The sequence below is a fragment of the Enhydra lutris genome, unplaced genomic scaffold (genome assembly GCF_002288905.1).
Source record: "Enhydra lutris kenyoni isolate GAN:26980312 unplaced genomic scaffold, ASM228890v2 scaffoldscaffold25, whole genome shotgun sequence".
In the NCBI taxonomy this organism is placed as follows: Eukaryota; Metazoa; Chordata; class Mammalia; order Carnivora; family Mustelidae; genus Enhydra; species Enhydra lutris.
In genome coordinates, this window is record NW_019154109.1 from 26,355,460 (window position 1) to 26,371,361 (window position 15,902).

A 15,902-nucleotide genomic window follows, 5' to 3' on the forward strand; every position below is an offset into this window, starting at 1 on the left:
TGTAAAATAGGTGGGGGTTTCCACAACAGGCCACAAGTCCACATGACTAGAATGCCATTATTGTGATTGGAGAGAGCCCATTATGTACGGAACAAACCTCCATGTAAAAACTCATTTCTAGCATATTCTGCTAACTGGCAAAGCATCTGCCATTGATCCCAATCAGTAAGGACAGCCAAGACACCTACAGCAATCACCCCTGGAGCACTATCTCTCTAGAAAGCTTGATGACCCCCAGTACAATGTGAATTCCTTATTAGGGCACGTGACTGAAGCTAATTCCTACATACATAAGGTCACACTGTAGTGATTACAACGAGCTGACATTTTTCATTTCATTGTTTTGGTTCCTTGTTTTGTGTTTAACTTATTCAACTACAATATAAACTCCATGAGAGGATCTTGTTTTTTTTGTTCCACTGGGGATTTCAAAACTTATAATAGAGTATGGCACATGACAAGTGTTTAATAATTTGTTGAATAAATAAGTGAGCAAAAGGAGAATTCTGGTGAGGCCAGTTTTTTCTGTTTCTGCTATGATCCTATGAAATAAAGCCAGTTTATTTAAATAAGTACCCCAGTTGACTCCCTAGTCTTCACTGTGGTTTGCCTTGAGGGACCTGCAGATAACAAGTTAATCAGGGGCCATCAAGGTAGGAGCTAGAATGTAAGCAAAGAGTGACTCTTCTATAGTTCATACTGAAGTAGGTTAATTCAGGAAAAGTGGATGCGGATCTGATACCTTCTCGCTCTACCATAATGACCCAGCACAGCTTTCTCCCTGCACTTGAAAACTGGTCTTGATTTTAAAAGACCGTGTTCCGAGGATCCTGGGGAGTTGAGAGTTTTAGTACTCTCCAGCCATGGGGACTGGTTGCCAACAAGTGTTTTAGAGACTGTTGTTTATCTTTTCTTGGTATTCATCACACTTCAGGAGCCAGGAAAGGGCACGTCCTTTTTAGTCTTGTGGTGTTTCTTCAGAAGGCAGCAGTCTGGGGCACAGAGGTCTGCTCTCAAGGTTAATTCTCCTCCGACGCGGAGAATCCCATGGCCAGCAGGGGGCATCTGTGACACAGATTTAAGCAGAATTGACTTTAAACTGGATTGTCCTTGAGACGGGACTGGTTGGGACCCCTCTTTGGGAAATGTAAAATCCCTGGTCTGTACTTCTCAGAGGTCTTCCATCTTGTCTTTCCTCCTGACTCTTCCCGAGATACGTCTGCAGTCTAGCCCGAAAACTGCCTGTGATGACTGACAATCTTCCAACCACAGGACCGGTCCAGCTTCTTGGCTCTTTCTGTTTCTTTTAAGTCCTGATACATTATGGTCTCACAGTAGATTCTGATCAGATGTCAGTGGTTGTCATTGCCCTCCCCGCCCCTTCTCATTGGAGTATTGCCGGGTCTGGCGTGAGGGCCGGAATGTGCATGCTCAGTTTGAGCCTTACCTGCCTCTCGACCTCTTTAACCGAGAGCGATTGAATTCAGTTGACTCTGCGATTGAATTTAGTTTCTTGAGAGTCCTTGTAGTCACTCAGTGGCTTTTAACCTCTCCCACCCAGCGATTCAAATTAAAAACAGCCCAGTTCTCAGGGACCTCGTCTGCGCCACACCCCAGTATATCATTTAACCTGAAATGTAGTTTTAGGTAGAAATTCAATTCACTCGTTCGTTTTTTGATTCGTCGATGTACATAGCAGGTCTTTTTTGAGCACCTCCTAAGTGCCAGGCCCTGAGAGATGTGCTCAGACTGGAACTGATATTGCTGGAGACCTGTCACTCTAATGGGAGAGAGAGAGACAAGACCCAAATAAACAGTCAGAGATATGTGTGCAAATTGATAAGGGCCATGAAGGAAAAATACAGACGGCTCTGTGAACATTGTAGGGACAACTGTGGGACCTATGTCTGCCATTGCACTGCCTGCACGTTTTCACAGTGACACACACTTGAGCTCATTGAACTTAGGGCCTTCGGTCGTTCTATTTCATCCAGGGTGGTCAGTGCCTAGAAAAATATCTAGCATATAGTTGGCATGTACAGGAGGAGACAAGGAATCATGATTCACTGTAACCCTTGAAACACCTAGCATAGGACTTTACATACATAGTCGGCTCTCCTATATTCTACTTGAACAGAACTGTATTTTTAAAAATTAAGTTGTATTTATTTCTGTTTCGATTGATTGCTTGTACTGTTTTTCATGCCTGTGCACCTTAAGGTAATAACTTGGACTCAATTCGCCCATTAGAAGGAAAGACCCAGGTGTCCCAGAGCCTTTTGAAATTTGATTTTCTGGCCACTATACCCACAGAAGGCACAGATTGAAAACTGCAAACCCTACAATTATTTAAAGCCTTTCCAGTTTGAAACCACTAATGTGAGTCATCTACAGAAGGAATTATCTTCCTCCCAGCCTCTAATTAAACTTTCACCCAGGTATTTCAATTGATTTTATTTCAAAACAATGTTTTCTTTGTAAAACCAAAGGATACCAAGATGGGAAGGAGATGGGAGGAGACGCAAATTGTTTCTTGTTCACCAGCATTAATGTAACTCAGCCAGGAAAAATGCCAGGTGTACGGTAAAACAGAGCCCAAGACCGAGTTGAAATCATCAACATGTCAGAAAGATTTCTTCTCCGGATGGGATTGTTTTTGACATTAAATTCATGTCAGATACACCCAAGTTGATTTTTAAGGAGGGGGGAGATAAAATGATAGGTTTGAGTTTTCGTTTTGTTTGATTTTCCACTTGGTTTATTTTGTTCCCTTATGTGTGCGGAGGGAGGGGCTGGGAGGAAAAGGCAAGGGGGGGTGTTTCCTGGCTTGTTCCAGGAACTCCTAAGGAGAAAAACAAATGTAGTAACACTATTTATCCTTGCAAAAATAATAAAAGGTTTCAAGTGGTTTCAACTCTAGCATCTGATAACTCTTCATCCTATAAACTTTTAGTGTTTTAGAAGAAGAGATGCAATCATATTATTTATTCTCTGTATTCCTGCAAACTCCTAATTAAACCAAATGGACTGCCTGCCTGCCTTACAGACTCTCTTTAATGTCTGATATTTGAACATATAGGAAGTTAGGAGTTTGAAGCCATCAAAAGAAGTTTAAGCAAAGCCCTGAACATCCTTTCTCCTTTATATCCCCAGGGCAAGTATGAGGAAAAGAGTAATCTGATACACTGGTGTGTTTGTCTACCCTGAGGAAATGGAATATAATTTTCTATAGGCAGTTTAAAAATGGCCATTGATTTCTAGATCATCCCAGGAAAAACTAATTTATCAGTGATACCAACGAAACCATACTAGGGTTCGGATTCGTTCTGGTTTTAAAAGTTTTTTTTGTGGGATGTCTTAGCAATTTAACCACCATTAATAGACAGTGTTTTTATGGGAAAAAAATATCTTGAAAGAGTTAACAAAAGAAAAACTTGACACAGATTGAGTTTGTAAGAGAGGATGACACCCGTTTACTCACAGACCATCTTTGAAGCCACCTTTCAATCATTTTACCCCCTTCTTCTTGTTTTCCTATCACAATTGCCCTAGGCTGAGTGCTGTACAGAAGTTCTTCTGTCGTCCTTCTGTTCATCAGGGTGGGCAGGCAGAGCGAGCCCGCATCTTCTAACAAGACTTTCTGCTCTCTCTAATCACACATTGCACTGAAGAAATATAGAAGAACCAGTCCTGTGTATCTTTAAACATTAGGCACATTCCTCTCTTTTTGCCTGGAAGGTCTGTCCTTTTCTTGTCCACCCAACCAACTGCTGCTCCCATTCTGCGTCCTCTGAGAAGCTCTCTGACCTGCCCTTGGGCGCCAGAGCTCTGCTGCTCTCTGGACACCCTCTCCTTGAATCAGTGCTTGGGCTCTCTCACAAGTTTGAGGCCACAAACAGCTATCAGGACCTTGAAGGCAAGGACCAAACATTGTGTTTGTGTGTTTACTGCCTAATGCTGACACAGTAAGCATGCTCGAGCAGTAATGGATAAATGAAATTTAATAAAAATACTCCACTCCTTCCTTCTAATTACCCCTTCATGTCCATCCTAGTCTTTGACCAGGGAATCATATACAAATATCTCTCTGCCTTTTACAAAAGCAAATAGCTCAAATGGAGCAAAAGGCATAAGGAGGGAAGGAAAAAAAATAAACAGAAGTTGAAAGGAAAAACAAAACAAAATGCCAAAACTTTAAGAATCAACCAAACAAAAAAACCAAGCATCTGGGACACATTCAATAGATAATCCTTATCTAAACATCGGTGAGTGAACTACTGAGTCAAGGTCGAGGCTCAACACAGTCCCCGCGTGCAGCCCTCCCCTTAAGGGCAGGGACTGAGGGCAGCTGGGACCAGAAGGAGAGTGTAATGAATGGTCTTCAAGAGCTGGGTGGGATGGTACAACTGGACGGCAAAGATGGACCCAGTGTTTCTGGCAGTCCTACTGGATGCCAGCCAGCAGAGGGTAGCCACAAATATTGCAGGCCTTCCCCCCACCCCCTTTCCCTGCCCTAGTAATGTTTTCTTTCTATTCCAGATAAATATGAAATTGGTGGTTCTTGTTTCCAGAGCTAGAATATGGCAGGTGGTGGGAGTAGTAATTCTTAGTAACTTGTGGGAATCTTTTTGGATGTTTTAATCTGGTACTTGAAGCTAGGGAACACGGGTTAAGCTCAGTTGGAAAAAGGATTATGCAGTTAGAACTAACTTTGAAGAAGCAGTATTATATGCCAAATGCTCTGCTAAGTGATTCACATGATTAGCATATTTAATCATCACGAAAAAGAGGATGTACTATTTTATCAGTCCCGTTTTCTAGGCAAAAAAAAAATCCAAAACATTAGTTAATTTAAGCAACCTGCTGAGCTTGGAAGCAAAATGACACTTATTCTTATTCTCCTGTGTTATGTAAGCTCCCCCGCGGAACTCGCCCGGTTTCAAGCAAAGTGCTGGGCTTGGGTGAGCTTGATTTGCTGGGGTGTGGAATGGACGCAGAAAGAAATGGAAAGAGAAAGACATTGTAGACGTGACCAAATTAAGTTCATACTTTGGAATTTGTATTTATGATACTAAAGAAAACTATGATACTGATTCAGTATTTATAGGTTTTTTGGTAAGGTATACAGTCCATTTACTTAACTTTTCCTCTCTTGATATCCATGATTGTTAATCTCACACGTTTTATGTACTTAAATGTTCTCATCCCTGTCTCCATGGGAATGGATGGGGAAAGTCTATTTATAGCAGCAAAGTCTTATCGGGCCAGAGGATGAATCCCATCATAACTCTTGAAGATTTGGGTTCAGATGAGCATGGACTTGGAGACACATGTGAGCAGACTCGTGAAGAACAAATTCAAGATATTTTTAGTTGACTTTGGTGAATGCTTTTGAGTGTTGACTGTGTCACCATGGGTTGTGATGCCCCAGGAGGTGAAGGTATTTAGGAATCGATGCCCACCTTCATGGGGCTCTCACACCCAGCTTGGAAAACACACATGAATCAGCTACTATGGTGCAACGTGATAAATCCTGTCTTAAGACCTTGTATAAAGTGCTAAAGCAATGGTGAAAAAGCAGCTTTGGGGCTCTCTCCATCTACATCTACAACGGCTTGCCTTACAGGTTAATGTTCACAACTTGCTTGATGCTCTTTTGAGTTCAGATTCACCGTGAAATGATGGAAGACTTAGAAGGTTAGTTTTGAAATGAGGCATGAAAATGATTGTGTCCTTTGGTAGAGGAAGGCACAGAATTTTGACTCCATCTACTCACCAAAATGTTGAGGGTAGAAAGCAGTGATAAAATGCTGCTATCATCGGTCCTTTGGCAATGAATGCTCATCTCCCGAAGGCTTACTGCAAAGAACATAGGCCAGTAGCCATTATGGAACAAGGGGCAAGCAGTTGGGGGAAAAAAAAAAAATCAAATCCATCTAAATAAAGAACACTTATAGGGAAGACATCTTCAGGCAGAATAATTTAATTTTATGGCTGGAGACAGCTGAAGAAAACATCTCGATTAGCTCTGTCACTTTATAGATGAGGGAACTGAGGCCTAGTGGTAAAAATATATATATATACATATATATGTGTATATATATATATGATTTTTTTCAAATAGTCTACATCTAATTAATGGCAGATGTGGGACCAGAACCCTCAGAAGACAGGTATGCAGGGGAGTGAGTAGCTCACCTGTGAACTCTGGAGTCAGATGGTGTGGGCTCCAGTCCCATCTCCAACACAGACTCGCTGGGTTATCTTAGGTAAGTTATTTAAACACTCTGACTTTCAATGTCTTCATCTGTAAAATGGGAATAATACTGTAGTATTCGTCATATATAAAGTGAAAGAATACATGCAAAACAGTAATTAAGATGAAATAATGCATATTAATATTAATACATAATAATTAATAATGCATATTAATCAGGGCTTTAAAAAGAGCTTGATAAATGTTAATTATTAGGATTCATGTGTCCCATTTCTACATTAGTATTCTTCCTGCCACAACAGTAAAAATGGGGTCTTGTTCATTTTTGTTCCTTTGACACAGAAAGAAATCTGTGTTTCAGATCTGTATGCTCTGACGGTGTTCCTATTCCTCCTTATATCTTTTTTTTTCAGGGCCAAGGAGATTAAGATCAAGTTGGGAATTCTCCTCCAGAAGCCAGATTCAGCTGTTGACCTTGTCATTCCATACAATGAGAAGCCAGAAAAACCAGCCAAGACCCAGAAGTGAGTCATGAGCATGGATTGCACTCCTTTTCCCCCAGAGGATGGTTGTTTCTCAAATGTATAGCACCATCCCTCATCTGGAGAGCTCTCCACTCTCTACTCCTCATTGACGATCATAAGATCCCTCAGATACCTGGTCTGTAAATAAGCATTTTTCTACTCTTCTATGTCAGGACCATAACATGCAATACCATCAGGTTACTTAACAATAAAGAGAAGGCCCTGCCTTGGGACCCTGTTTGAGAGAGAGCATACCTTATAAAATGGCAACAGCATTTAAATATCTCCTCAGCGACTCACCACACAGAAGCATGACAGAAAAAATACCTGACCACCCGCTGTCTGGGGTTCAGGTAACCGCTCCTGACCCAGTTACTTAAGATCACTGGATGCTTGGGGCGCCTGGGTGGCTCAGTTGTTAAGCATCTGCCTTTGGCTCAAGCTTAGGTCATGATCCCAGGGTCCTGGGATCGAGACCCACATCAGGCTCCCTTCTAGGCAGGAAGCCTGCTTCTCCCTCTCCCACTCCCCCTGCTTGTGTTCCTCCTCTGCCTATCTCTCTCTGTCAAAAAAATAAACAAAAATCTTAAAAAAAAAAAAAAAATCACTGGATGCTCATCTGCTGAGGAAGGACCCAAGGCTGCTTCCTCGGTGGGAGGATAGAAATGGAAACATTTCCCTCAGGAAGATGCTAAGACCAAGGCAGACAATTTAAGCCGAATAGCTTCTTCTCCAAAATATGATTCCTTCAGAGGAACAGAAGACTGTTACTTGACAGAGGAATTAATTCTTGCCTGGCCAATTCTATTTAATGTATATGAATCATTTTTAACCCCAATCCATAAATTAGTATTACTGACTGGACTTCCATAGTCCTCTCTCCCTTCTCCCTCACCTTCCCACACATACTTCCACCAATTTAGGCAAGGAGTGAGACTATATAGATTTAAGCTGTATGGCATGGGGTGCAGCTCCCCATTTGCATGGACTCTGCCATGACTTGGTAACTCTACCCTGAGCACGCACATGGCTTCCCATCATCCCACCAGCTACGCAGCCAGTCCTTCCCCCCAGATGCCCTCCATCTTCCCCTTCAAACAGTTTCATGGGCCTGAAAATCAAGAGAGGAGAGCAGGAAGGAGGAAAGCCAAATGTACTCGAATTCCTCCATTCTGCTATTGGAAAGCTTCGAGGAGATGGCAGAAGGGTGGTAAAAGCACAGGAATCCCTTTTAACCTCCGTTTCTTTTTAAATTTGACATCTGTATAAACTGGTCAATCTTCTCTTGGTCCAAATGACCTTCAACTTAATATAGCTGGATTGGTTGGGAGATAAAAAGGTTCCTCTTTTTAAATATTTTTCCATCAACCTAAGTGGATAGTTCCATTCCCCTCATATTACTTCAAAGTGATCCCCAACTGGAAGTGAGGCATAATTGAGTTTGGTGCATTTAGAAAGGGGAAGCTAATTCAGTGGGGAGTGGCAGGCACCAGGCACTGGAGGGGCATAAGAACCACATTTTGCAACAGCAACAGATCAAAAAAAAATCTATTTTGAAATAAACAATGTGGTGGTTATGGATCTGTAGGAATTCACTTTAAAAAGTATGGCTCTACCTTTCCTGCTTTGATTCTCTGCTTTAATGTTCCACACAGACACTTGAAGAACTATTTGGCTTAACAGGGATTCGGACAGAAGCAGTTTGAAAGGAAAGCTGGGGTTGATATTTATTGGATAATTTTTTTCTCTTATCTTCTATTTCCTTTCTTCTTCCAGGAGTTTAAATTATTTGGGGAGGGGGGGGAAGCCTGAGCGTCTGCACTTGTCAGTGACTACTACAAGCCTTTCCCACCCTCTTCCAAGCCCCTAAACCCATTCCACCTCCTTGGTTTTGGCAAGTATCCATGCCTTTTAACTAACAGGAAAAGACTGTTTTCTGCATGAGCTCAATCAATCTCTCTTCTCCCCCACTTAGAACTTCTCTATATTTTTGTACCCGTGTTCTTCTCTCAGAGAAGAAAATAAACCTTCTCCAGACTGAAGGTATTTTTAACCCTCTCATCTTTTAAAAAAAGCAATCCCTTTTTAAAAAAGCATTTTCTGGGGTGCCTGGGTGGCTCATTCGGTGAAACGTCCGACTCTTATTTTTGGCTCAGGTCATGATTTCAGGGTGGTGAGATCAAGCCCTGTGTCAGGCTCTGTGTTAGGCTTTGTGCAGGGCATGGAGCCTGCCTAAGATTCTCTCCCTCCCTCCCCCTCTATCCCTCTAGCCCCCCTCTCAAAAAAGGCATTTTCTGTTTTTTTTTAATGTTTTTATTTTTCTCATTAGAAAAACAGAATCTAAAAAAACAGGAAAGAGTTTCCTATATTCCTACCACCCGTAGCCAGTGTCTGTGTTCTTAATTGCTCTCCTCCCTCTGGGACCATGTTCTACTCTGAACTCTGAAAAAAAACTCTCTCAGCCCCTCCCTCCTACTCCTTCCCCTTTCTCTTGTGTTCATCAGGTAGTTCTAGAAACAGGACGTGTCCATCCAGAAGAAGCTGTAAGACAACCAAAGGATCTATTTGGGGTCTTAGGGATGGCAGTCTAGGAGACACGAAGTAGACTGCAATCGAAAGTGTGTTCCCAAGAGCCGGCATGAAGTGCAGGCTTAAAAGGGCAAATCACAAGGTTATGTAACTTGCTTTGGAGGACTTGTGATTGACCCTGGCAAACTTCTAACTATCTAATGCAGGATGGGCTGCTCAGCCAGCAGGTGTTACATGATCTCTGTCTCAGTCCGGAGCAGTAGGATGTGCTCCAGGAAGTGGTCCAGGTGTGACCAACAAGACGAGTTTGGAGACAGGCCCCGCTTCCTCAATGTCCGCTTGACTCTATTCTTGACTCTACTCTCAGCCACGCTTGCTTGGTTTTGAATCTCCTTTCACAAAAGCCACTGCTTCCAGGATCTTCTATTCACTCTTGCTTATCTGGTTTAAAACTTACCACCCACAGGAACCCTCTCTACAGGTGTGCCTTTTCCTCTTTGCCAGAGTTTGCTCAATGGTTGGCCTCCCGAAAACTCTCTTCCTTCACGTCTAACCCTGCCTTCTCTCTCTCTAAGGACTCCCACTTTTGACCACCCTCTCTGTATGTAAGCATTCTGCAAGGCTATGCTCTAGGTCATCATCATGAGTAATAAACAAATCAGTACACCACATAAATTTAGTTTGCAATAACTGTTATCATGGCTTGTCATAGAACCAATTGGGAAATGCCCAGGAGCTGATATAGATATTCCTATGGTTTATTTTATATTCTAGATGTTCCTTTTCCCTCTGGCCTATGCCACTATTTTTGTTTTTTTTTTTTTTTAAAGATTTTACTTATTTGAGAGAGAGAGAGAGAAAGAGAAAAGCACAAGCAGGGGGAGCAGGAGAGGGAGAAGCAGGCTTCCCACTGAGCAGGGAGCCCGATAGGGGCTCAATCCCAGGACCCTGCGATCATGATCTGAGCCAAAGGCAGATAACTAACCAACAAAGCCACCCAGGTGCCCCTGCCACTATTTTTTTTAATTTAATTTATTTATTTGACAGAGACACAGGGAGAGAGAGAACACAAGCAGGGGGAGTCGGAGGGAGAGAAGCAGACTTCCCGCCAAGCAGGGAGCCAGACGCAGGGCTCGATCCCAGAACCCTGGGGTCATGACCTGAGCCAAAGGCAGATGCTTAACTGATTGAGCCACCCAGGCGCCCCGCCACTAATTTTTAACCACATTTTGTTGGTGGCGTTTTACCACTTTATAACTCTAGGATGACCTCCACACATAAGCAGGACCCCGCCTTGTAGAGGAGAACAGTTCCCAGTTGTTCCTGTACACTTGCTCTCACTGGGTGGACTGCTGACTGAGCATCACTGCCAGGAGTACAGCTGGATGTACAGTGTCTGGCCACAGAGAGACCACGAAAAGAGGCAGGTGTTTTTTTATCTGCATCCCCATCCTCAGCACCAGGTCACTGTTGGCCGTGGGGCACGGGCTTAACAAATTTCCATGAATGGACTTGAGCGGAGTCAGGACCATATTGCCCTGCAGGGAAGGAAGGGAGAGCAGAGCAGGCATTAAGGGCCAATAAATAACTGGGATTTAATTTCCCTTGTCAAGAAGAAGAGCACGTGAGAACATTACCAGAAGTGTTTAAATGTGTGTCAGGGACCATGTAGATTTAAAAAAGAACAAGGAAAGGAAACCACTGGTGTTTCAAGAGGTTAAAATACTTTCCCATGGTTACAGCTTAGGAAGCGTCAAGAGTTGCCCGCAGCTGGAGTAATGGGTCGCGGGGCTGACATTTTCAAAATGAAAGTTTCGGGTCATTTATGGCTTTCATCAACCAGACTAACTATGGGCCCATGGAACCATCGTGAATGTTTGCATTCCACACATGCTTACTATGGTACAGATTAGTACTGCAGGTGAGCCGTGGGCCAGGTGGAATGGGAGACATTCTCCATGACCGACAAACTCTACCTTGAGGCAGTGAGTACGTTGTGGCCACGTAAGAGATTCAACAAGTTCACAGGTAAGAGTATAGTAAAGAGAGAGAACACTTCCATCGAGATGGCCACTTCCTGGACCAGTTGGCATTTACACCGGGCATTATAAAACACACAGTTAATCATCTCTATAAATGTTTATTTTCCCTTTCATGCGAACTGGCTTCCTCCGCCTCCGCCCCCCACACACAGACTCTATGCCCACTCTCTGTGGTCACCAATGACCTTGCAAACCAGGGCACTTACTGGCCATTTAGATCTGCATCTATCTTGTTTCCAAAGAAGTCAGACTTAATGAGGGCTGGCAAATTCTGAGAATTAGGACAAGATGAACCTCTGCTCCCTCCTAGGCTGGTGATCAGAACACTGGGCTTTATGCAGTGGGGCATGCGTCCTGCTCCACTGTGTCCTTGAATCAATTTGGACTAATTTAACCCCCAGGCGGGCTCAGCACATGTCCTTTTCAGGAATTTAATCTGGGCTGTGATGTACGGCTGCTATTGATCATTAGTCTGGTTCTAACAAGACTGTTTGGGACAAATTGGGTCTGGTAGCACGCTTAAGTGTGGTGCACCTGCTTATGTCATTTCTTCTTCCTGTGCTCCTCTGTATTAACCAGAGGAAAAGAGGGGGAAGGAAGGTGATCTCATTTTATGAGAATATTTATAAAATCAGAAAAAGATTCAGTGAATGAGCCAGGCCTTCCCCCTTTCTCTGCTTCTTTTGTCCAACTATTTACTGTCCTGCTCTTTCTGTCAACAATCAATAGAACCGTGACGCATGTCTAGCAGAGCGTTGAGCCCCCTGTAGTGAAGAAATTAAGATGTGTGAGTTCTAATGCTAAGAATGTAGGTATGAAATAATATACACATAGGAAGAGTTATAAAGACGAACCAAAAGGAGGTATGACCTCTAGAAAACAAGTCCTTTTCTGGTTAGAAATAAAATGAGGCAGAAAAATTCTTGCAATCCTTTCCTCATGTCATTTCTCTTTCCTGTGCTCCTTTGTACTAACCAGAAGAAAATGGGGTGGGGAGGGAGGGTCGTTCACTTATTAAAAACAAATTTCCGAGGAATTGGTGTGGCGTTCTTAATCGATGACACCTGTGTTTCTAGCCAGGAAAACGGAAACCATGTGAGCTTTTTTTCACCGTGTTTAATCTTCAAATAGTAAAAACATAAAGCTTTATGGAAAGTCAAATAATTAAGACTCTGCAATGAAGAGCACAGAAGTGAAGGCTATATTCACAGCACTTTAGCCAAAAAAAGCTACTGCCATCTTGGACTCTTTACTTAAATAAAGTGATGCAGTATTTAAGCCAGGACAGCACAATAAAAAGTAGAAGTAGCAGTTGTCTCGTCAACCTCAGCTGCTAATCTGAATGCTTAAAACCCCAAGATTTTTTTTTTATTAAAGACAGAAGCAGGAATGTTCCTATGCTGTCTGAAGAGTAGATTAAAAAAAAAAAAACAAAAAAACAAAAAAACGAAGTGCTAAGGACGTTCCAACTTAGGAAGAACCCCTTCATTGGCCTTAATATTCCATTTTTTAAAAATTTATTATTTGACAGAGAGAGACCCGGCGAGAGGAAACACAAGCAGGGAGAGGGGGAGAAAGAGAAGCAGGCTTCCTGCTGAGCAGAGAGCCCAATGCAGGGCTGGATCCCAGGACCCTGGGATCATGACCTGAGCCGAAGTCAGACGCTTAATGATTGAGCCACCCACGCGCCCCGGCCCTAATATTCTAATGCCTGCCTTGTTAGTCTCTTCTGATTTGACATGGAAGAACTCACATGACAATGCAGGAGTTGGAGGAGGGGAGCCCCAGGAGGGCAGAGTCAGCCATTTTTCCCAGATAACAGCAGTCTGCCTTGACACAATCCTGCTGTGAGAGAAGAGCTGGTGGTTTTAACGAGATAACTGTGGGGTTTCTGCATAGATAAATGTTAAAATAAAAACAGCCTAAGGGGAATTATGTGTTGGCTATTACCTTCTCCTTTTGAGTCAGCATCTAAAGCATTTATGTAAAACATTCTCATTCATGATGTATAACCACTTTTCTTCTCAGAAAAAATATTTTTAAAATTATTATCCTATCCTAACTGGGCAGGAAAAATGAATCCTGATTTTTAAAAATGTAGACATACCATGATCACATTTCCACCATGAGGCAGCATCCCCACATTCCGTCTTCCACCAGCCTTAACAATGGCAATGGGATACAGATGTGGAATCAAATGCCCTTTGCTGATTAAACTGGGCAGCTAAAGGGGAGCACTGGTGAGGCACAGAATGTGAGTTCAATCCCTATAATGGGGCAACTGGATTTCATTCAGTTACATTTGGGAAAAAAGGTCACAATTGGAGATACTGTCATGGAATATACAAGAATGCCAAGACACAGCTTCATGACAAATAGACTTTGCTTCTAAAAAGAGAGACCTAAACAGATTGTGCAAAAGGAGATGAAAATACACACTCTTAGGGTGCCTGGGTGGTTAAGTGTCTGCCTTTGGCTCAGGTCACAATCCCAGGAACCTTGGGATAGGGGTCCCTGCTCAGTGGGTAGCCTGCTTCTCCCACTCCCTTTGCCTTTCCCCTCCACTCATGCTCTTGCTCTCTTGCTCTCTCTCCCAAACAAATAAAAATCTTAAACAAGAAATGAAGAAAAAAATGAAGAAAGAAAGAAAGAAAGAAAGAAAGAAAGAAAGAAAGAAAGAACACAATATCCATGTGTGAAAGCAAACCCAGCCCACCAAACTTGATTTATTAGAAAGAAAATAACAAATTCCCTTGTCCTGAGGATGGGTCATTGGGTGTATCATTTCTAAGAAAAGCAGGTCCAAGACATCGTCGGTGAATGGTTAATTTCCTTCTTCTCATGGCTGTTGCCTTTTTCTTTTCCCTAATTCTTGATTTAGACCTTTCTTGGATGAGGCCCTGCAGTGGCGTGACTGTCTGGACAAGCTCCTGCAGAACAACTGTGAGTTGGAATTGTCTTTTATAAAAGCTCAGGGCAGGGACAGAGGCAAAATGTTGCCTTTGTGCTGTCTGCGTCCTTCTCCAATTCTGAAATTTCTTCCATTTTTCAAAGTGGTCTCAGCAAGGTAAGGATGCCAAGGGAGTGTGGTTATCTAGCTCATAAGAAGAGAAAGGTCTACTGCATTCGAAGAGAATGTGAAAATAAAATGTCCTGAGGACTCAGGATTGCATGTTGTTTTCCCATCGTCCTGCTTACCCACATGGCTTGGCACATGTGCTTCTTAATGTTTTCATCAGGAAAAGAGAGATACTGCCCTTTCCAGCTTAGTGTCATAATGACTTGACAAGGATTGGCTAGAGTAGTGTGCAGACCACTGGATTAGGAAGCACAGGTTAGATAGTACGTCTCAATGCAAGCTGCTATTAACTGTTTTTCTGGCCCAACGTGGGTTGTTCTCTCCCCAGACCTTGGTTTCCTCTTCTGGTGCTTGCTGGTTGGATCTTTATTCAAGACATGACCAAAGTGCTATTAACAACCCATTTCCAAGCTAATACCAATACACCTGAGCACTACTTGCCTTTCCCCTAATGCAAATCCTTACCTATTCCCAAGGCCTACAGTTTCATTTTCAAGTTTCCAATGTTTAAGCTGCTCCATAATACCTAGATGGCCAGTCTGCAGTCACACTGAAGTGTTCTCCCTCGGGAATTTCTGCATGCAGTCCCTTTGGTTGGAATACTTTGTATTCATATCTCTAACTGTAGAAATTCTTCCTCTCCTATAAAAGCAAATCTAAACACAAAATGCCTAGTCTTATCCAGACTGATCTCCCTCTGAGCTTCCAGAGCTTCTGCCTGCACAACTTTTCTCCTGCTTAATACATCTTATAGTGTACTTTTTCATAGGCATCTTCCTCCTATGATAAATTATAAACTCAGTGAAAGCCAGGACTCAATCTTTTTTTTTTTTTTTTTTAGATTTTATTTATTTATTTAAGAGAGAGAGAGAGCACAAACAGGGATGGAGGAGGGACAGAAGGAGAGGGAGAGGGAGACTTGGGCTCTCCACTAAGCAAGGAGTCTTACACGGGACTTGATCCCAGGACCCTTAGATCCTGACCTCAGCCAAATACAGATGCCTAACCCCCTGAGCCACGCAGGCACCCCCAGGACTCAATCTTTTGATCTGATAATCTCCCAATAAGAAGTGCACAATATGGGGAGAGTAATTTGTTGAATAGTTAATTTTAAGAACACATATTTCTACATCTTTACCCCAAGAATGGCATATGAAACTTTGTTAGATGCCTTGCAAAAATAAAAATTTTAAAAATATTTCTCACAGGAGCATCATGATCAATAGGCCCAGAGTAGAATTATATATGAATTTTTTTTTAATGTCTTGGTTTTGGTAGGGAAGCTTCTGTTTACCTGAGATAGAATCATTATCTTTGGAGGCAGAACAGCCAAACCTCGACTTTGTAACTTTCTTAATTTTATCCACTTATGATTCTCTTTTTATTGCTTGTGCTAAACGGAATACCCTGCCCCAACACATGTAAAGTGTTTAGTAAATGTTTATTGGCTTAATGTGTGGATGAATGAATTCAATTTGCTTCCCGGATCCAGAAATCCCATGTGATCAACC

At 42.5% G+C, this 15,902-nt stretch overlaps 1 protein-coding gene across 1 annotated transcript in view; it reads left to right on the top strand.

The window, feature by feature from the left end:
* LOC111151144 (regulator of G protein signaling 5) overlaps window positions 1-15,902 on the top strand; it is a 49,154-nt gene that overhangs the window by 18,502 nt on the left and 14,750 nt on the right. The window contains exons 2-3 of the mRNA XM_022508937.1: window positions 6,631-6,741; window positions 14,194-14,255. Of these exons, the coding sequence (XP_022364645.1) occupies window positions 6,631-6,741; window positions 14,194-14,255 (173 nt within the window). The remainder of the gene's footprint in view (window positions 1-6,630; window positions 6,742-14,193; window positions 14,256-15,902) is intronic.